Source organism: Danio rerio, chromosome 7, assembly GCF_049306965.1.
Source record: "Danio rerio strain Tuebingen ecotype United States chromosome 7, GRCz12tu, whole genome shotgun sequence".
Classification (NCBI taxonomy): Eukaryota; Metazoa; Chordata; class Actinopteri; order Cypriniformes; family Danionidae; genus Danio; species Danio rerio.
This window is the reverse complement of record NC_133182.1, coordinates 50,595,252-50,618,147: the sequence shown is the minus strand read 5'-3', so window position 1 is coordinate 50,618,147 and position 22,896 is coordinate 50,595,252. Positions and strand designations below refer to the sequence as shown.

The window sequence follows — 22,896 nt, the reverse complement described above, 5'->3', positions numbered from 1 at the left end:
TAAAGAGGCCATACATCTCAATTATATAATATGCAATAGAAAACTCACCATTCACAGCAGGTCGTTCTACGACAGCAGGCCTCTGTAAAGAGGCAGTTTCTGTAGTAGAAGACAAAGCTGCCAAAGGAACAGCGTCAAGATTGTTGATGATCTCTTCTGGTTTTAAATAAGGACCTAGGTGTCCTGCAGTATCACTGTACAGGTCTGATGGACCTTGATCAAATAATTCAGCTGGGGGAGGATCAGTGGATTTTACAGATGGTGTATTAGCAGTGACTGGGATCCATTCATGCCCGCTTATAAAGACACTTTGGTCATCTCCACTCCCTGAGGACAGTCTGACTGTGCCACTATATTCCACTTCCCCTCTTCCTAATTCCATTCCTTGAAGTGGCTTGTTTGACATTTCCACCATGTCATTATTGCTGAAGAAGATGACATCACTACTAGCCGAGTCCCCTGATCGTTCCCCTGATTCAATTGCATAGCCTCCAGATCTAAATCCACTTCCCTCACCAGACCCAAAGAACACAAGTCCAGAAGCTTCCTGTTCACGAGATTGTTCTGTGAGATCAGTGAAGCCTGACCCCAAAAATGTCACCCCAGAAAATGCTAAACCACTCCCTGAGCCACTGTGGTCACTGCTACTCATACCAGAGAGATCACCACTCATTCCTGTAATATCACCACTTATTCCTGAGATATCACCACTCATTCCTGAGATATCACCACTCATTCCTGAAATGTCACTACTTATACCTGAACTATCACCACTCGATCCAGAGATTTCACCACTTAAGCCAGAGATATCACCACTCACCCCAGACCCTGAGAAAAGTCCTGATCCACTGAAATCGACTTGACCACTACCCAGCTCTTGTTCTGTTAAAAATGAAGATATCTTCATCCACGGCCTGTCCACCATGATGATTCCACTGCCATCAATGAATGAAATGTCACTGGATCCACCAGAGGGAAAAATACCTGATGCAAAACCACTGAATCCTGAGGACTCCTCACTGAACCCTGATCCTGAGGAGATGCCAGAAAGATCTCCACTCTCACCACTCTCTCCTGAGCTGCTGGAAAGGTCTGAGGTAGATCCACTTTCTTCAGAGCTGTACCCTGACCCACTGCCTAATCCCGATCCAGATCCAGAGATTTGATCTAATTGGAATGTAAGAATCTCAGTGCTTCCCTCCCCAGCCTCCTCAAGTTGCCCTGAAGTTGATCCAACTCCTGAAAAAACTGTGTCAATCCCTGAAAAAGTCACTAAGATATCTAAACCACTACCAGATCCTGAAGAGCTTCCAGAACCACTTGACATATCCCCACTTCCACTGGCCCCAGAGAAGTCTCCGCTTGACACAAATGACCCACTTGGCTGTTCCCCACTCCCACTGCCCAACAAATCATCAGTCCCACTGGCTCCAGAGAAGTCTCCACTGGAACTGAATGACCCACTCGACCGATCGCCACTGCCACTACTGAACAGACTGTCTGTGCCACTGGCTCCAGAATAGTCTCCACTTGTAACAGATGAGCCACTTCCACTCTGATCCCCGCTCCCACTTGTCAAAAGATCATCAGTGCTACTTGTCCCGGAGGAGTCACCACTTGAAACGGATGACCCACTTGGCTGATCCCCACTGCCACTGCTCAACAGATCGCCAGAACTGCTGGCCACAGATTCCTCAGTTCCAGAAGGTTCTGTAGGACTGGGAGCAATGATAGGGGTACCTTCTGAGCAAACAGATTTACAGAATCGTAAGGAACATCACAAAAAAATGTAGACTCGTGTATAATAAGCTGATAAAATGAAACATGAGTCAGTGACATGAATAGTTTTTGTCTCATTTATTAATTTAATAAAAATTATTTAAATTAAATACATTTTATACCATGGCTTAAATGGTAGCTGTTGACACTTTACAATACATCTGCACTAATGTATATGAATTCATGCTTCTATTGTGCATACTGTATCTTGTAGTTAATGTATGACTGTCATGGATTCACCTTAGTTAACTTCCTCATGATCTACATTATCCAGCATCCCTCACATCTGAAATGGGAACCATTACTCAATCTTGTTGCCAGATGTTGGTTGATGAAAACATAAGATGTATATCAATCAGCTCCCATTGGTCTTGAGCATGTTATTTGAAAGATTTCAGTCCAGAACAATTTTGAATTTCAATGAGTGTAATCTACTAACAACACAGGCACAAAATGGGTAGCATTGGGCAACAGTAGCTTTTTAACACTGGTCCTATTTGTTTAAAAGTTGTTTTGGCTCATTAATAGCAATCTATTCGTGACTTAAACTGTAACTGAGTGGTTTAATTCTTCCTGACTCATACATCAACTCATGATTATTTGTGCATTTGATAAACATGATGTTTAATGCATATTAGTGCACACGTATTATAAAGTGTTAGAGAATTGATGACCCAAAAATGAAACTTTTACCATTATTTACTCACTCTTATGTTGTTCAAAGCATGTATGACTTTCTTTCCTCTGTGAAAATACTGTATTATATTTTATATTTCACAGAAGATATCCATAATGGGAAATGAGCAACATGAGGGTGAATAATTCATGACGTTTTTCTTTCATGTGTGAATAATCCTTTCTTTTGACATTTGATTTTTAAACTTTGGATTAGTCAGATTATTTCACTTTTAAAAGGTTAATTCTGGTTGTGAAAGTTCACATAATGTGACAACTATATAAATATACAACTATATTTAAATATATCTTTTATGCAATTTATGCACCCACTTCAAATGTTATCACTTGATTGAATGGGCATTATCAGTGGGTATCAGCTGATAGATATAGGCCAGCAAGGGCCTTCTACACCTACTAGTAGGCTCAGAATGCTGCAATACCAATAGAAAAGACTCCAGATGTTTTTACATTAATGTGACGGTTAGGTTTAGGGTTGGGGTAGGGGTAGACGTTAATAAAATACAATTTATGAGAAATTTAATAAATAATATAATAAATCTTGAAAACTTTAAAAACTTTCGGCCGCAGTCGTATGTGATCTATAGCTGATTAACCAGGTGGCTGGATGATTATAGCCTACTAGTAGGCGCAGAAGGCCCATACTGGCCCATATCTATCTGGTGAAAACCACTGATAATGCCCATTCAATTGAGTGATAACATTCGAATCAGCTGATTTATGCTTACCTCAAAAATATTTATTTATCTGGCACTGACTCATGTATGTATCCTAAGACATATTACCAGGTCTGTGAAGAGCAGGATGGGATGAAATGCTCACTATCTTTTCCTCCGTCACTGTCTCTTGCGATTCACTTTCATTCAGGGGAAGATCCAGATCCTCTATATATAAAAATGACAAATATTTAATGAATTATTTTATAAATCATATTGGTAACACTTTATTTTAAGTCACATTTCACTGTTTTAATAAATCATTCAATTTACGTCAGCTCAGTCCCTTATTTATCAGAGGTCACTACAGTGGAATGAACCTCCAACTATTCCGGCATATGTTTTACACAGTGGATGCCCTTTCAGCCACAACTCAGAACTGGGAAACATCCACACTCTCTCAAACAGTTCATCCAATTCACATATACCACATGTCTTTGGACTGTGGGGGAAACCGGAACACCCGGAGAAAACCCACGCAAACACGGGGAGAACATGCAAACCGTCCCAGCTGGGACTCGAACCAGTGAAGTTCTTGCTGTGAGGCGGCAGTGCTAACCACTGAGCCACAATGCCACTGTATAAACAAATCAGTAAGCTTAATAAACTACTAATTAGCTGCTTATTGACCTTATTCTCCGCCGACGAGCGGGCGCTGCCATTTGAATCTTTTTGGCTCGAGACTTCCGGTCTCATTCACTTCCATTCATTTTTAGACATTAAAAATAGCTCATTACGCTGCTTGATGTTGCAATTTGATATTTTCTTGTTATATTATTCTACTTGGTCTGTATAGTCATGCAAACATTTGTTTGTAGAGCAAGTAGTTTGACCGCTTTCTGCCGTTTATTATTCCTAGTCATTTCTCCCATAGGCGACTGAATCGGAAGTTCTAAGACAATCGCGAAAACAGGCGCACTTCCGCATTTTAGAATAAGGTCAATAAATAGTTAGTAAAGTAGAAGTTAGGTTTAGGTTTTGGGTAAAATTTGGCTTGTAGAATAAGATCTTATTATACTTTAAACAGTACTTTATAACTACTGATGAACAGTTAACATCTTAATAATAGGCAGGTAATAAGCTAGTAGTAAATCGCATGAATTGTAACCTTAACTAAAATGTTACCATCATATTTTGTATAAACACTAACCAAACATAATCATTTACATGAACACTTCTTCATGAACACATTTCAAAACAGAAGTTATATTTACCCTTGAAGCAATATGCATCGAATTTGGAGTGCAGGTCAGGAGAGCCGGTTTGGTTGGGAAACAAGTAAACTGTGTGAACTCCAGTCCTCCCTCCACCACACTGCTGCCGGGGGATATTGATGGAGTAACGCACACTGCGGTCAAGAAGCCAGCCAGCTCGACACTTATCAAAGCCTTGCTTCCAAGCTGCATACAGGTGTGCTGTGGAGGCCAGAGAAGCATTTTGGCCCTGGCAGTGAGCCACTGCCTCACCGTACGTGAATCCCTCGAAAGAACTTGCATGGAAAACTTGACCTGAAAATGGAACATTTGAGCGATTCAGTGTGCTTCTGTTATTCCAGTGAAAGGTGAAATGTTTAAGGGAAAAAATTCTTTATGTATAATTTTCTGTTTTGTTTTCCCTCCCAAAATGGATGTTGATTTATCTGCCCACCCTATGTCAACATAGCAACTTTTATATATGTATGTGATGCCTCCTACCCCTTAGTTTGTCCACATAGCAGTACACATCATAGCGTTCATCGGCAGGGCGCAGTCCATAAGACCTCACACCAGGAACTTGCTCCATATCACCAGAGCATTGGTGACGAGGAGACACGATGGGATACCTGCACAACCATTATTTACATAGTATATCATACTGTAGACAGTTCAGATCACTAGAAGGTTTCCAGCCTACTAATATTTTACTTCATACTTCAAAATTCTGAAGGTCAGATGTATTTAAACCAGTGGTGTCCAGCTTCATTGGCCAGTGTCCTGCATAGTTTAGCTCCAACTTCCTTCAACACACCTGCCTGGAAGTTTCTAGTTTGTCTCATAGATATATACATTAGATGTCGCCTACCCTGTTGTTGTCTATTGGAAGGAATGCATCAATAGAGCCGCCATTTTGGAACAGGGTAGCACTCCTTTGAAATAAATGCAGGACCAAGGTAAAGTGGAGGACTGTGGCCATCCAAAGCCAGAGATATACACATATATCTATGATCGGGAGTTTTCCTGGATGTTAGAATGCAATTATTATTTATTTTTTTTATCACGAAAATTTAAATTTTACATCACTTTTCTACATTGATGGATCAGTGATCGCACTGGCATTCCTGACAAAAAGCTTGTGTTTGTGTGTACAGAAATGTACTATCCACCCTCCCTGTTAAATTTGATATAATCATGTCCTGAAACACACCTCCTCTCTTGCGTTCACTTCTCTTACTGACAGAGGGAGCGATTCGTTTGTGAATGAATCTCCGTTATGAACGATTCCTTCACTAGCCGATAATAATACAAGTTTCTGGCACCTAGCATAAGCCGAGTATTTAGTGCTAGTTGGAGCTACTTTGCCTTATGGTGAATGCAGTAAGTGACTGTATTATCATTAATAACAACGTTACCTGTTTGGCACAAAAGTTCAGAACATACAAAAATGTAAAAAACTTAATCTTACCTATGAAATGTTCTGCCTTTGTGCTTTGTTTTCTTTGTTTGCTCATTACTACACTCGTAGACAGCGTTAAAGTCCCGCATCTTCACGTAATAACACTGTCTTGACTAGTGCGGTTGAATGACATTTGTCCTGGGAGCACTGTACCAATGTGGCGCCTCTATTGACGCATGCTCAGGGTCCCTATGCAATATCTAGTGTATATATCTATAGTATGTCTAGTAAGAGCTGGAATAGCTGGTTCAGGTGTGTTTAACTGTAGTTGGAAATAAAATATGCAGGACACCGGCCCTCCAGGACCAAGTTTGGAAACCCCAAAATTTAAATAATACAAAAGCATTTTAAAGTATATAAAACAGTTCAACAAAAAGTGAAGTTAGACTTCTGTGACGGATCGTACCGGACAGTCTGATCCGAGAGCCAGCCGGCATCACACTGATGATAACCAGCTTCATAGGCCGCCTGCAGCTGCTGAGCACTGGCAATGACTGCGCCGATACTCTTACACGCGAGCTGAGCCTCCACAAAGCCAAAAGGGTAACGACTACAGTTTCCACCACGGTAATGGAAGACCACACCTGTGCAGGAAAGCAGCAATTCATTGTCAACAGATTTGGATATGGTATATATGACACATGTAATTGACTTATTAGAACATTTCTGGAAACAATTCTCTCAGTTCGTAATGAACTTGCATTGATGCGTCGGTAGATTCGCGGGGATTTCAACATGATTTTGCACAAACCAAATTGTTGTCTACAATGATTCAGCCTGAAACATCATTAGTCCTCATCTGCTGTTATGATAAATTTCAGTATGCAAGATCATAAACTACTGACCTTATTCTGCGATGCGGAAGTTTGTTTTTATGATTGTTTTAGAACAGTGGTCACCAACCTGCAGGGTTTAGCTCCAACTTGCCTCAACACACCTGCCTGGGTGTTTCAAGTATGCCTAGTAAGACCTTGATTAGCTTGTTCAGGTGTGTTTGATTAGAGTTGGAGCTAAAATCCACAGGACACCGGCCCTCCAGGAACAAGTTTGGTGACCACTGTTTTAGAACTTCAGATTCAGTCACCTACAGGAGAAATGACTAGAAATAATAAATGTTAGAAATAATGGCCAAACTACTTACTCTACAAACAAGAGTGTAGATGACTTTACATAAAAAAAGAAAATTATAATAAGAAAATACCAGTTTGCAAAATCAAGCAGCGTAATGAGCTGTTTTTAACGTCTAAAAATGAATGGAAGTAAATGAGACCGGCAGTCTCGAGCCAAAAAGATTCTAATGGCTGCGCCTGTTCATACATGAAGAATAAGGTCAATACAAGAACCAATTTTTTTATTCATGGATTATATATACATACAATTAAGACCTATATATTAAATAATACCAAAAATTGATTGGTGTTTTCAAAGGTAATAAACACATTGGTTTCTTATATTAACACATACCTGTGGCAGACATGGTATCTTCGGTCTTATTGGATTGAGATAAACCGGATCCAAAGTCAGGGTCCTTTTCCACAGAGCTGGTTGGTGGCGAAGGGAGGACGTGGGAAATATCCAGTGCAGTGTATGGGTTCTCAACACTGGTGGTCACCGAAGGCTTATATGTTACAACTTCTCCCTGTACCTCACTTTCTGTTGAGGCAGGCTTAGAAATGACAGTATGGCTTTCTGTGATTGTGTCCACAGTCAAGACACCATTGTCACCATCTGTGGTCAGCTCTAGATCCAGTGGGAAAAAGCCTGAACCTTCATCGCCTGTTTCTGAAATAAAGAACATATAAACAATAGACACTTGTCAGTTCCAACCTCAATAACACAAATGGCTGTTTTCACATGTTGTTGTGCATTAACACCAGACCTTCCATTTAAAACGTAGCCATGGCTGTTTTTATTTAGGTTTAATCGAATAGGTTTTTAATTAAAATCTCTCATTTGTAGATTTTTTTCAACAAGTCATTCTTTCATTGATTTTACTAATGTGTTGTTTACTACTTCCTGTTGCTGAAAGTAGTTTGAATAAAACAAGAATAAATATGGGATATTTATCTAGCAAACTTTGATTGTGTAATTCCTTTATTTTCATAGTGTTATTTATTGCGCTGCTTATGTTTTAGCATACCACGTTGCTTGGCAGCACATTTCAGACACTCAGGCAGTTATAATCAGCTTTATATACAAAGAAAAAAGAAAGACTTTTGATTGATAGATAGATAGATAGATAGATAGATAGATAGATAGATAGATAGATAGATAGATAGATAGATAGATAGATAGATAGAGATTGATTGATTGATTGATTGATTGATTGATTGATTGATTGATTGTTGGCACTAAATGCCATGAGTGATGGTGGGTTGATATAATAGAGGAGTGATGGATCCTGATTCGGCTCAACTAATCATTTCATGACTTTAGACATGAAAATATCATGTCTACATTTTTTTCTTCTTTGGCTCTCGGCGAAGGCGGTTGCACTTTTCCCCCCTCCCTCCCATATCTCTCCTGGCTTCTCTTGTCTCATCTTATTGTATCTCTGAGCCACTCCTTGCCTTGCTCTCCAAACAAATAAGGAATTATGGATTTGATCAACTGGTCTCTAAACGCAATTGACACCATCTTTTTGACAAAAAGTCTGGGTTTGGGGGAGCCCAACTGTCCTGCCGGGATGATTTCAGTGTTTGATGTTTGATAAAAGTGGTCAGTATGGCTCAAAACCTCACCCAGCTGGCCGGTAGGATTGAAACAGTGGTGAGCAGGGTTGTTGGTACTGAGACTGTGACATTAGAATATATCCCAATATAGCAATATTCCAAATTGGAAAACATCAAGGAGAAGCTAGTGACTTTGCAACCTGATTTGGTCAGACCTGGAGACCAGTGACGGACATTAGATATCTGCAAAATTGGCAGATATTGACCCAAATTGAAAACCTTTTCTTCCTTTTTTTCGGCTTTCTTGCGACTCTCCTGCCAGACGGCCTCAGCTGGAGACAAACAGCTTCCCCCGGAGAACATGATAAAAAGACGCTCTGAATTCCTGCTTCCTGTTTCAAAGACACCTGTGAGATTCTACAGGCTTACACACACGCACACATACACATCTACAGATAGACAATCACTGCCTAACCCCCACATCCCACGCCTTTGTGTGCTTTTACCCACCGATGTGGATAGGCAGGTCTGTGACCAGCGCCCCCTGGCTTCAGGACCAGATGCTGCCACTTTTATCGGACTATATCCACATTCCCTGATGCGATGTTATGTCTATGTCTATGTGTTTTTGTGATGGGGATTTTCCCCTGATCTTACACTGCCCTACTTCAACAGCAGTCTGAGAGGTTTTTTTTTGCCTCCCTCTTGCCTAATGTATCTTATTTCCCCTTTCTAAAAGGTACCTCTCGTCTGACCTGTCTTCCCCTAAAATGTGGGATGTTTGCGTATGGTCGGGGGGGGGGGTCCAATTTCACTTCATATAAAAGCATCATCACATTACTTGGTGCATAAAACATTTTCGGTCACATCAAAACAGTAGTCATGCACATGGCTACATGTTACCTGCAGGCAGTTCTAGTGTTAATGAATAAAACAGTTGCAAAGAGATGCTTATGTAGACAGACAATCATAAACGATAAAGAAGGACGTGTAAAACAGATTTGTTTGTACCAGAGTAGCAGAAAGCATCGTAGCGAGAATCTGGATGGGGGTAACCGGTCTGATTGGGAAACAGATAGACGGTGCGCACTCCCAGCAGGCCTCCTCCACACTGCGGTCGGGCGATGTTGATGGGGTAGCGGACACTTCGGTCTGCCAGCCAGCCTGCGTTGCAAACATCCATACCACCTTTCCATGCCAGGTACAGCTGTCCTGTGGTGGCCAACTTGGCACCCAGCTTGGAACACTGAGCTTCAGCCTCCTCAAAGGTAAATTTGTTTGGGGAAGTTGTGTGAAACACTTTTCCTGCAAGATGAAATGGAACATTTTTAGGCTTTTCTGTGTTTTTTCAAATAAGGCGGTCAGTTTTCTGCCATTTCAAGCACATACCTGTCATTCTCTCAGCAAAGCAGTACACGTCATATGTCTCATTCACGTCTCTCACTCCGTATGTCCTTACTCCTGGAAATTCATATTTGTCTCCATAGCAAGCCTCTCGAGGATCATGAATAGGGTACCTTTATTGCGAAACAGATTTCCATATCATTTCAAACATAATCATAAAATGCTGGTAATTTTATAGAAAGAAATTACAGACGTAAAAAGAAAAATTCTGTTCATTTGTTAATCCCTAGTTTAAGTACTAAATATGTATAATAAATGCTTTTAGGTTGCTTTATGTGTAATTTTATTAAAATAAAAGACAACTAATTACCAAATAATTTAAGGTAAAAACGGCATTCACAGAAGAATGTAATAAATAAGGTTCATTCATTAATTTCTTTTCGGCTTAGTCCCTTTATTCATCAGAGGTTGCCACAGCGGAATGAAACATTAGCTTATCCAGCATGTGTTTTACACAGTGGATGCCCTTCCAGCTGCAACCCAACTCTGGGAAACACCCATACACTCTCACATTAACACACATCCACTATGGCCAATTTAGCTTAACCAAATCACCTATAGCGCATGTCTTTGGACTGTGGGGGAAACCGGAGTACCCAGAGAAAACCCACACCAACAAGGGGGAGAACATGTAAACTCAAATAGATTAGATCAGGGGTTCCCAAACCTTTTTGTATGAAGAGTCAAAACCCAAATAATAATGGGAGCCACGGGCCGAATGTGATTATATCAAACAATATTACACTAAAGTTGTCATGGGTACTTTGCAAATTTGTTTCAAAATAAATAGAAAACATTACTTTAAATCGTATTAACAAATGCAGTATAACATCTTAAATGATAACTTCAAACACAGTGGAGTTCAATGCTGAATACACTAGTCAAGCAGAAACGTACATTTAAATGTACATTTGAACAAAATTTGATTGATTTGCACTGTCATTTAACTGAAACATTTAATTTGAGTTAGCTTTTAACAATAAAACAAAATACGAACAAATAAAAAAGGGTTATATTAAATTTGAATTGACAGTCTCTAAGCCATCCCTGTTATTCTCTCTCTCCTCTCAGATGGGATCCCTGGCCAAATCAAAGTTTACTAAGCGCCAACTTAGGCTCACATGCGCTAGTTTGAGTATCTCTGCATTAGACAGACTTCAGATTTGAAGAGAGTCCAAATTAAAATTACTACTAGATGTCTATTAGATCTTTACTGACAGACCAGATTTAGCCTTGCTTTACCACAATGCATCTATCAGATATCTATCAGACTTCATTTAAACATATGCCATGCTTTTTGGAATGGTTTTCTGTGAATGAATTTGCACTGACTATATGCAAGAATTAAGGCTTGTTAAGTTTCCAATCTGGATCATTTGGCTTTCTATGTGTTCTGTCTCACTTAACATTTCAGGCCCGTAGCCAGCCTGGTAAAAGGGGTGGTTCCTTTTTTTTTTTTTTGCAGTTATATTTCTTATACTGTATTGTTGTGACATTTTAAGCACTATTTTTTGCTAAATTAGCTTTTCTGATAATCACACTTTTTGATGTACCAAAAATATTTCCTAAATATTTAGAGTAAAGAAATATGAAAAACATTTATTTTTAAAATACAAATTACATATATCATTAGAAAAATTGTTTCAAATAAAGAAGTAGCCTACTGTAAGAATTTAGTTATTTGAATAATAAAAAAATAAAACATAATAATAATAATAATAATAATAAAATTTAGAGCTTCACAATTTTTCTAGCCTCTCTTAAAAAAAATCATGGAAAACAACAATAGCCAAATTAGTATTAACAGTGATTATAATATGGTCTGCTTTTGGTGCTTCACATCTTTTTATTGGTCATTTTTTTATTTCAAGAATAAGCTCAGAGATTTATAATAATAGTTTCTTGTAAAATGTTTTCTCTATATAAAAATACAGTAGCGAACGATGACTTCTCTAACATCAGATTTTGTGTTTTCTCGCATAGCTGGATATTGGGCTCATGGAAAATATTTGTTAGCATTGGACAAAACTGATAAGCTGAAGACACACCGAAGCGACAGAGCATTCCGCTTGGTCTTAAAGCTTTTTTTCAATAGGTTATTTTCACTATTTAGGATAGCAAAGCAATCAAAACAGAACAAATGAGCTCATCTATGGGTCAAATTCTGGACCTTTGTCAGTGAGTGGTGGGTCTTCCGAACCACCCAAACGCCCCTGGCTACGGGCCTGCATTTGTATAAGCTGTGAAATTGGTTAATGCACAAGTTGTGAATATATCAGGACATTTTGTTTTCACTGACCTCACAGTCTGATCTGCAAGCCAGCCAGCATCACACTGATGAAACCCTTCATCATACGCCGCTTGGAGTTGTTCTGGTGTAGCAATCACTGCACTGTTCTGAATACACGCTGCCTTGGCCTTTTCAAAATTAAGAGTATATCGTGTAGTGATTGCACGATAGTGGAAAACAATACCTAGAAAAAAAAACATACACTAATTGTACTTCTCTGACAAAAAAAAGCACACACACAGTCATGAAGTAGCACACTTTTAGAGACATCTTAACACAAACAGTACCTTGTACTTGGACATCAACGATATCATGACTGTCCTCAATCCCCTGCATGACCTCACAGCGGTAAACTCCAGAGTCATTGGAATGGAGCTCAGTGATCTTAATAGAGGCGTCGGTGGGGGTCATGGGATATCCTACCAGTGTGATTCTATCCATATACCTCTTCTCAATGCTTACTATCCCTTCGGAGGCCACTAAAATGTTTGTGGTCTTCTCTTTAGTGACCAGACTCCACTTGATCCGGTGGGACAAGGGGGCGATTGTGGGGGCGCCAGGATCGTTGACTGTGTTGTCCTGGAAGTAGCAGGGCAGAACTAATGTGTCACCCATCAGAGGGCGGAGGGGAAGCTCATTGGGTATACTGACTCTCAGTGGGCTTTCAGGCTCTGTGATGACAAATACAGCAATGGAAAACACAAGCCCATGGAACACATACATGTATAGTAAAAATAGACAGTTGAGTGAATGAGGTGTTTATTAAAACAAACAATTCATTACATCATTTACAGAACGAATACGCACCAGTGTCAATGTAATCGAAAGAGGCCGTGGCTGAGAAAACCCACAAACACATGCTCAGCAAAAGCAAGGACAGCATCTTCACCTGCAGTTTGAGAGAATTTGATCACTGACATGTTTTTGGGCATACAGTTGTAGTCAGAATTATTAGCCTCCCTGAATAATTAGCCATTAGTTTATTTTCCCCCCATTTTCTGTTTAACCGATTCAACACATTTCTAAACATAATAGTTTTAATAACTCATTTCTAATAACTGAATTATTTTATCTTTGTCATGATGACAGTACATATTTTATTTACTAGATATTTTTCAAGACACTTCTAAACAGCTTAAAGTGACATTAATTAGGTTAATAATTAATTAATTAGGTCAGGTTAGGGTAATTAGACAAGATATTGTATAAAGATGGTTTGTTCTGTAGATTTTTGTAAAAAAAATATATATATATAACATAACTGGCCAATAATTTGACTTTAAAGTGGTGTTTGAAAAAATTAAAAACTGCTTTTATTCTTGCTGAAATAAAACAAATAAGACTTTCTCCAGATTTAAAAAAATATTATCAGACATACTGTGAACATTTCTTTGCTCTAAACATCATTTAGGAAATATTTAAAAGAGAAAAAAGGGGGGCTAATAATTCTGACTTCAATCTATACAGTGCTCAGCATAATTGGATACAGCCCATTTTGAAAAGGATTTTTTGCACTCAAAGATAGCCTGATGTGAGTGTTTGTTCAGTGAGTTTTACTTTATTAAAACTTGGGTCTTTAAATTGATGGTTAAACTATATTAGTGTAAATTTACGATACATGACTAGGGTTAAAAGATATTCCAAAGATTTATGTCTTTTTACAAGAGAAAAAAAAGATCATTTTGACTTATATACAAAATATCAAGAATCATTTTGTCACAAATGCATTTTACAAATTTTTTAAATACACCTTTTTTGCTCATCATGAGTCAATTATCTGAACCAAAATACGTAATACATAAAATCGTAATGTTTCAAATAATACTGCAAATACATGTTCTGTTTTAATTAAATGGTAAGACTTCTGCATCATTTATTCACTTATAATTTAAGTGATTTTTTTATAGCAGCTGAATATTCATCAGCTTCTTTAACACTGTTTATTATTTGATTTGATTTTGATTTGATGATTTTTAGGAAATTTTAACATGTAAAGAAAACAACACTACAAAATTATATTAAATAATAAAAATTACAATTACAAGTAAATAAATGCATGTACATAAACTTTCTAGGCATGGGATGATAACCAGTTTCAAGGTTTACCACGGTTTGGAAAAGTCAAGGTTTTAAAACTGCAAAATTGTCTGTTTTACCGTTCCTACGCTATATGTAAGGGGTTTTTTATATGTATTTTTTTAAATGTGTTGTAAAGTGTTTTTGATACTAATGAAGACAGCAAAGTCAATGATTTATTTGAATTATTCAGTCTGACATACTGCTCCAAAATATTATAAATGTTTCCTAAAATAAAATGTGTTTTGTTCAATGGGAAAAAGTTTTAATTTTTTAACCCAGACATGTAAAAAGAACTTTTGTTTTAGTAGTAATCAAAATACCACGATGTTGTGGTGTTATTAACCCAGGTTATCATACCGCCAGAAACTATGGCCCATGCCTAATGCATACAAAATAAAGATATCAAAACAATGGTATATTAATAGCAGGTGATACAAGTAATATGGACTTCATATCAACACCCTTTAGAAATCCTACAAACCAATTCCATATTTTGATTACAATTATTGCAACCATTGTTTAAAAGGAGATCTTTCTGAATTTTTCCAATAGTGTGAGCTATTATAGGTTTTGCACATTATAACCAGAAAATTAACAATTTCTAATCTGAGCTAGTACAAGAGCTTGAAACATGAAAAATATCTGGTATACAAAGTTTTGGACATTTGGAAGTATTCTGTTTTAATACCATGGATACATTTATTCGCCAGCTTTACTCCAGTCTTCAGTCTTACCCTTCAGAAATTATTAAGATAAGTATAATATAATTATAATAAGGTACATGAGAGGAATATTTATGAAGTGCAATGCTCAGAACATTTTATACCGAAACATTTCATAACAAAGCTTTGGTAAAATAAATGGTTTTTGCGAGAGAAACCCCAACATGTAATTTACAATCCCCAAAACTACCACAGGAATGATACAGTTCTCATGCCAGTTTAAGCTTGTCCTATCTGTACCAGGCAGCTTGAGAATTAACTTAGAGTCAATTACTGAAAATATGTCATGCACGGATAGAAAAAAAGATTGCTATTCCTCTACAGTTCACAGAGTTCTGGAGGGGGGAAAGTGCTTAAAATGTTTGCTTTACTTGACAAACATACATTTATAATCTTTGCCAGTGCTGGTCCGCTTTAAGGAGTGATGCTATATTTGTTTGACTTGCTGCAGAGCATTCAGTAACGCTTCTTACACACAGACTTATCTACACACATACCCGCCTATAGCAGACAGCCACTTATTCATAGCTTGAGAAACTAGAGCTTTTTAAACACCATTTCATAGCAGGTCTGTCCGCTCCCACCTTCAAACAGTGTAAAAAAAATGTGTGAAAGTGTGCATACATGATCCCTGTGACCTTTAAACCAGCCATTTTAACATCTGAGGTCCCTCAAATTACTTCTGTTGAAGCTAAAGTAGAAAAATTATGTCAAGTTATATTAAGCGCAGATAAAAAAACATTAACCTGTTTGGAAAAAGTCGGCAATGTTTCTGTTAGTGCTCTGGACTGTGTTTAGGGAATTGGGCAAAGGAAAAATGCAGATAAGATAAAATCAGTTGCCACAGTTGATTTTATGGGAAACAGGCTTAATGACTTATGGTGTTAGAATTTCCTTTTAAGTTAAAATGCAGTTTCCTCCAAGTATAAGCTTAAATGGGCATCATTCAAGTTGGAGAAAGCTGTGGAAAGATAAAGGAATGGAAATAATCGCTTTTCAAATGTGAAGCTGTAAATGATATGTGTGCTCTTGTCACACACAACTAAAGGACTGCAAGATAGCGATTAAAAACAACATTACTCATATAATGGTTGTCTGCTTATTTACACTTTTTTAGTTAAATGAGAAAACCAGCTACTGCTGCAATGCTAAATCTCAATGTGATTCTTTTAGATTAGTGGCTCCCAGTCTGTGACCCCCAAAATAACAATGCTAGTGACTCACGACCCCCAATATCCTCTGAAGTGGTTTTAAATATACAAACTTTGCATGCAACGACGCGCACACACCACTAGGCCCAAGTCTATTCTTTCTTTAATTTTGGAGAACGTCACTCTGAGACCTGGCTCCATAATTCAGTCATGGCCTTTATTTTTTATTTACGTTGTGTGCCGTAAAGGTGTCAGAAAGGTGCCATAAAGTCAGTCTGCTGCATCTGACGCTATTGCTGTGTCTTTAATATAACGTAATCACCTCAGGGATTGCTATCAAATAGAAAACAAAAATGTAAAGGCGGATGGCTTTTTAATTGCATGTTTATTTTTGAATTTAAATATTAACTAAATTTTTTTTCTTCTGTAGGTTATGGATAATATATGGTTATATTAATAGTTTAATAAAATTTATTTCATTTTTGGAAATAAACAGACCCCCACTCATTGTCTTGCGAAACCCCTGGGGGTTCCGACCCCCACTTTGTACTTGGTGTAAAGCAGTGGTTCCCATTGCTAAACAGAATTGTAAGTCATTTTTGGAAAACAAGTGCAACCATGTGAATGACAAATGTGACCATGGACCACAAAATCTGTCCTGAGTGTCAATTTTATTTGAATAAATAACATTTCCATTAATGCTTAGTTATTGTCATTTTTAAACTGGTTGAAAATCTGGAAAGCATGGCTTCAGAAAAATGAAATGTTAAGAAAACCACCTTTATATTCACCTTTAATGACCAAATAAAGTTCTTGGACATGCATATTACTAATATTAAAATTAAGTTCTGAAATATTTATGGAAATAAAAAATATATTAATAAAATGTGATCTTTACTTAAACTGCTAATGATTTTGGCTTAAAAGAAAAATCGAACATTTTGGCTATTTCCATGAATACACATGTGCAACATAAAACGGTCTGGGGTCATAGATGGTCAACAACCAAACTGTATGGTTTACAATAGCCAATCCCAGCATAATAACTGTATTTCATAAAGGAAATTAAATACAGATGAATGCCATGTGTAAACTTTCCTTACAGGTTACTAATTACTCACTCGCAAGTGGTTTTAAACCTTGTATGAGATTTATTCTTTTAAACATAAAAGAAGATAAAATCTTGGAAACAGGCATCCACTGCCTTCCTTGAGTGGAGAAAACAAAACTAATACGTAAGTTAATGGCTACTGGTTTCCAACATTTTCCACATATCTTCTATTGTGTTTAACTGAAGAAAGAAACACAAACACATTTTAAACAAAAAGTAAATTGGCACAGAATTTTACACATAACTTTGGATGGACTCTCCTTGTTCTTTTGCAGTACTAAAAATAAACCATTACAGTAAAAGTGTAGTAAACATGGTTTTGAAAAGTGGGTACTGTATTTTTTACTGTACAGTTTGTGCATGATATTAAGCATAGTGAGAATGCAGAAGGAAGTAAATTTTGAGGCATTTTCATTTATGAAGTTATTTGGACAATGTATAGGCTATATGCAAAAATTTACCTATATGTGTAAGGAGAGAGAATAAAAATTAAACCCTATCTTTCAGCATATGTTAAAAAGGACTTAAGATAGTAAGAAAGATAAAAAACAACAGTTTCTGATGCCTAAGCCACAAATGTCGCCTTTGAGGATCCTTGTACACTGTATTAACAGGTAATATGCAAACAAAAATATGAATGAGTCGCTTTCTGGAGTGTCATAAGCAGGTATATTAGCATCATATAATATTAGCATCATAAAATAACATTTACACCTGAATCATGCTCTCAGAAATGAATAACAAGCAACGTTGAAGAGTAACAAAACTAAGTTAAGTTAAAGCACCTCAAAGTCATAGTCATAATTCAATATATATGGGTTACTGGTAAATATAGTAAATTTTTCACGTTTATATGATAATGTAAGAGAATGCAGCAACGAGAATCAGCAACATATCACCAAATGCTCACATTTTAAAACGATTAAATCTGATTCATTTTAGTATCAAACTGTCAGACATTTTAATGCTATTATCAACACAATAGAAGTGAATGATTGATTGTTTAGAAGCTTCTTTCATCTCCCATTTCTAAAATACCTTAAAGTTTCTGTCTGTGCTCACCTGTATATCCAGCACAACCACAACATAAAGCAAACTGTACATCACCTGTATGATGCAGTGTCCTCCTGAAACGCGTATAGTCCTTGATTAGAGATGATTTTTCACTGATGGCACTTTCAATCCAAAGCCGTTATAAAAGTGTCACGTGTGCAGGGAAGTTCGCTTCTGGCAGGAGAAAGAGAAGCAGAAAGAAACTTTTCAGAAGGGAAACACGTTTAACTGGACAGGAGCTGGAAGGGGGGCTCGGGAATAAGAGGTGGGGAAAAAGGCACACATAAAATTTCCACGTATGATGTAATTTGGCAATACACAGAAGCTCCGAAACTTTTGTGGTTGACATGCGCAAATGCTGACGATATTTATGTCAACAGTCGTGATCGTTAGAGCCATACATCATCATAATCGGAGGGCACAAAGGATGCCTTTTAAGTGAGGTGAAATGTTAAAATGATGTCATATTTTCACTTGAGTTTTGTTATATTGGTTCCTTACCAATAAAATAAGCAAATTAAATTGGAATCGTTTATATGAACGATGTCCTTCAAATTAAAATGATAGATTCGTCTTTTTTTGGCTTTAAATGTGGAAACAATAGACACACATTTATTAAACCATGTTATTCAGAAATAATGATCGTTTTAAGTTGATCATATTTGTATTAATATTATTTGTACAAATCAAACATTATATTAACAAAATATTAGGCTACTATTAGCCTACTTTTTTACCATAATGAAACCAAAGTTCATTTTATTAAGACATGCCGAAATGCTTCTCATTTTATATTTTGTATATTTGTATTTGTTAAAAATACTGGTTGCCTTAATCAAAGCTGAATCAAATTAACAGTATGCGTCATTTGAACTTATTTTATAGTAAACTAACCTTAAACAGCTTGTGTTACTTATAAAATTAGGTTGGAACACAAATAACTTAGTTTACGAAGTTACAATTAGCTAAAAAACCTCTGCTGTCATAACTAATTGATATCCATATAATTTTTTTACAGTGTACAATACCACATTGTTAATTGACTTCATGATTTATTTCCTATTCTCTGAATTTCCCAAATGCTGTTTTCTTGGTCGCAAACATCCATCATATTAATTAGTGTTCTGGGGCAGCAACATTAACACCAGTGGAAAGCAGAAACACAAGGCTTCATTCAGCAGTCTGGCCCACCCCGTTGTTCCTCTCAAACTTCCCTCTCAGAGGAACATGACAACGTATCCCATTGAAGAGAGCCACTATTTGAGAACCTTGCAATGTCATAGGCAGAAGAATACAGAGTACCGAATAGAGAACGCTGTGTGCTTTCTTGCAGAAAAAGATGTAGTATGATTTTCATTTATTCCAGAAGGTGATTTAACTAATTAAATAAATAAATGAATCTCACCTTCTCCCAGACCATCCATCTCTCCATTATTGACCTGTTGATTGAGCTACAGAGAGGAGCAGTCATAAGCCTGCGGTTAAACCTAGGTTAGTTTAGGTTTAGATGGGAGGGACGTTCTCTCTGTTTCTTTTGGATGGTGATTAAAAACTGTAACTGAACTGCTTGGAATGAGCTTCAAAGAGGAGGTTCCCACAGTGAGTTTGTGTGAGAGCTTTGTCCTCACTGCTTTTATTCTGCAGTTTGTGTGTATGAAATGGGATGCAAAGGTATGTTTGAAATTTGCCCTGGTTTGTTCAACTGCTCAATTTAACCTGTGGCACTTTAAAGACATTTAAAGGAACACAATGACTTAAAACCACCTTCGAGTGCTACAAAATCTGTGAAATTTGTGGTGCAAAACCAACAACCAGGTAAAATTTAATAGAGTAAAAAAGATACAGTTAATTTACCCACAAACATTAATATGTTAACATGAGATATAAAGTAGCACCTTTACCCCCTTAGCAGGCACGTGCACACATAGGGCTCAACCTGTGCACTGCACATGCCTTTTTTAGTGTTGGATAGAAAGTGCCCTTCCAAAATGATCAAAAGTGCCCCCGCGACGCGACACACCCTCGGTCCCGCCCTTCAGTAGGTGCGCGACAACACCGCTCTTGAGTACGCGCGCGACAACACAGCTGATCAGAAGGCGCGCGACAACACCGCTCTTTAGTACGCGCGCGCTCTTTAGTACACGCGCCAACCCCATCTCCCACCAACCCCCCCCCCCCCCCCCCCCCCCCCTCTTTTAAAAAAATGTAAAAGAATGTTTCCACAGTTCCTGAGGCTCCTATAAATGAGACCAAATTATAAAAATAAACACCCTTTAAGTATATATAATTTTTGTCCATTTCAATGGACATCAGGACAGAACTGTTGATTGCATATATGATTGCTAGTATATGATCTTGAAATTTGTTTTCAAAATCACAAACATTAACGTTGTAACATTTTTACTTTAATTTTAAGGTTTTTGTTTTATACAGTGCATCTTGTTAATAAAAATTTAAATTAAAAAAATAATTAAAAATGTTGTCTTCATCTTCCGCATCACTTCACATAATGTCCATATCTGAAATCTTTTCATCTTTTTCATCTTTTCAATCTTTTCATATATGCTCAAGTACTTCAAGATCTGTATATTCTGCATATGAACATGTTTCAACAATGAATTAGTAGGCATGGGCCGGTATACGATTCTGATGGTATGGTAACCTTGGATAAAAATATCACGGTTTTACGATATTGGGATCACTGTGTTAAAATAAATATTTTTACATGTCTGAGTAAAAAACAAAACTTTTTTACTTTTTGAACACAATATATTTTATTTTGAGAAACATTTATTATATATATACATATTTATATACACACACACACACACACACACACACACATATATATATATATATATATATATATATATATATATATATATATATATATATATATTAGGGGTGTCACGATTTTGATTTTTAATCGAAATCGATCGAAATTTATGCTCAATTTCGATTATCGAATCAAAAAATAGAATCGTCTATGCTGCCACGCCCCCATGTCACGTCAGCTTGGCTTGCCAAGCGGGAAAAAACAGGCTTGTTGAAGTGCTTGTTAAACTGCAGAAGCAGGAGACCCGTCGACAGAACTTAAACCCTCTCCTCTTTCAATGAAGTTGCTGGTGTGTAAGCATTTTGGATTTCCAGTGAGTTATGTTGACAATGTGTTGTCGACAAAAAAACACAGTTTTGCTAGCTCTGCTATGTACGTATTACGTACGGTTCGTCCGATAGACAACACCGGCATTGCGATCCTCCGCCCGCCCCCGTTGCAAATCCGCTCGCGAAAAGTACACACTCAGGCCCTGTTTACACTGTGTTTGTTTTTAAATGGCATTGTAGAACGACAACGATTTGACATCCACAGTGGCGTGTAGCATTTCTGAGCAGCCCTCCTTCCTCTCTACCTCTGAAACATCACGTGACCACACAGACACAGACGCACACACAGCTTGAGAGAGCAGGTCCAGGCAGTCAGAGGACTGCTTCAATCTTTCACTCACTTGTACTTTGTCATTTTAGCGCACACCTCAGATACTGTTGGCTGGTTCCTGTTGGTTGTGCGTCTTTTCTACCGACGCCATTATAACGACACAGATCACTGCCTATTCACGAGTCCCGAAGAAAAAGTGATTGACAGGTGGTAATTATGTGTGTATCTTGCCTTTATTCATTTACTGTAGGATTTGTTTATCGGTTAAACAAAGACCATGCAGGTCTGGTAGTTTAAACGGTAGGCTACAAATAATTAATTGGTCATTAATTAATTATTCATAATCGAATCGAATCGTGCCTTTTTGGAGGATTTGGAGGATCGTGACACCCTTAATATATATATATATATATATATATATAAAATGTCATTTGACAATATTAAACACCGCTGAGTCAGTTGGTATTTCTGTGTGGAGTTTGCATGTTCTCCTGGTGTTCGTGTGGGTTTCCTCTGGGTGCTCCGGTTTTCCCCACAAGTACAAAAACATGCGGTACAGGTGAATTGGGTAAGCTAAATTGTTCGTATTGTATCTGTGTAATTAAGTGTGTATGGATGCTTCCCAGTGATGGGTTGCAGCTGGAATGGCATCCGCTGCGTAAAACATATGCTGGATAAGTTGGCGGTTCATTCTGCTGTGGCGACCCCAGATTAATAAAGGAACTAAGCTGAAAAGAAAATGAATGGATCATTTTATATACATTTCTGTTACACTGAATGACTTTATATTGAATTCACTGATAGAATAAATGCCTGTGCTTCAGTAAGCAATAGCCTTGCAGGGAAAGAATAGCCTATTTGTCAGTTTAAAGCGATCAAGTTGACGTTTGGTGATTGACGTTGACAACATGCTTAGTTTAGCCTTCTGGGACCTGTGGACATTTCGCTGTCCTGAAGGGCTCTTTTCATCAAAAAGGCCAAACACTTGAAAGACAACAGTCGTTCTCCTCACTGACAATCTTATTTCTATAGAGGAAGAGAAAACTCGCAACTCAAGGGAGATACAAAAGCTTCTTCACAAGCTTGTGTGAGGAAAGAGCATTCCTCAGGCTAGCAGCCACTCCAGGTGCTTTCT

General features: G+C 37.6%; 1 protein-coding gene across 15 annotated transcripts in view; it reads right to left on the bottom strand.

Moving 5' to 3' along the window:
• acana (aggrecan a) overlaps positions 1–22,896 on the bottom strand; it is a 904,300-nt gene that overhangs the window by 7,357 nt on the left and 874,047 nt on the right. For 4 of the 15 annotated variants that reach the window (XM_073907260.1, XM_073907254.1, XM_073907253.1 and 1 more), the window contains exons 2-13: positions 18,380–18,499; positions 13,017–13,098; positions 12,497–12,880; positions 12,219–12,393; positions 9,905–10,032; positions 9,527–9,820; positions 7,308–7,625; positions 6,250–6,427; positions 4,886–5,013; positions 4,406–4,699; positions 3,261–3,359; positions 49–1,743 (exon numbers count right to left, since the gene is read on the bottom strand). In XM_073907260.1, the coding sequence (XP_073763361.1) occupies positions 49–1,743; positions 3,261–3,359; positions 4,406–4,699; positions 4,886–5,013; positions 6,250–6,427; positions 7,308–7,625; positions 9,527–9,820; positions 9,905–10,032; positions 12,219–12,393; positions 12,497–12,880; positions 13,017–13,092 (3,769 nt within the window). In that variant the 5' untranslated portion in view covers positions 13,093–13,098; positions 18,380–18,499. Of the gene's footprint in view, positions 1–48; positions 1,744–3,260; positions 3,360–4,405; positions 4,700–4,885; positions 5,014–6,249; positions 6,428–7,307; positions 7,626–9,526; positions 9,821–9,904; positions 10,033–12,218; positions 12,394–12,496; positions 12,881–13,016; positions 13,099–18,379; positions 18,527–19,730; positions 20,480–22,896 lie in introns of those variants that run through there. The other 11 variants (XR_012382646.1, XM_073907252.1, XM_073907256.1 and 8 more) reach the window with 5 other exon arrangements.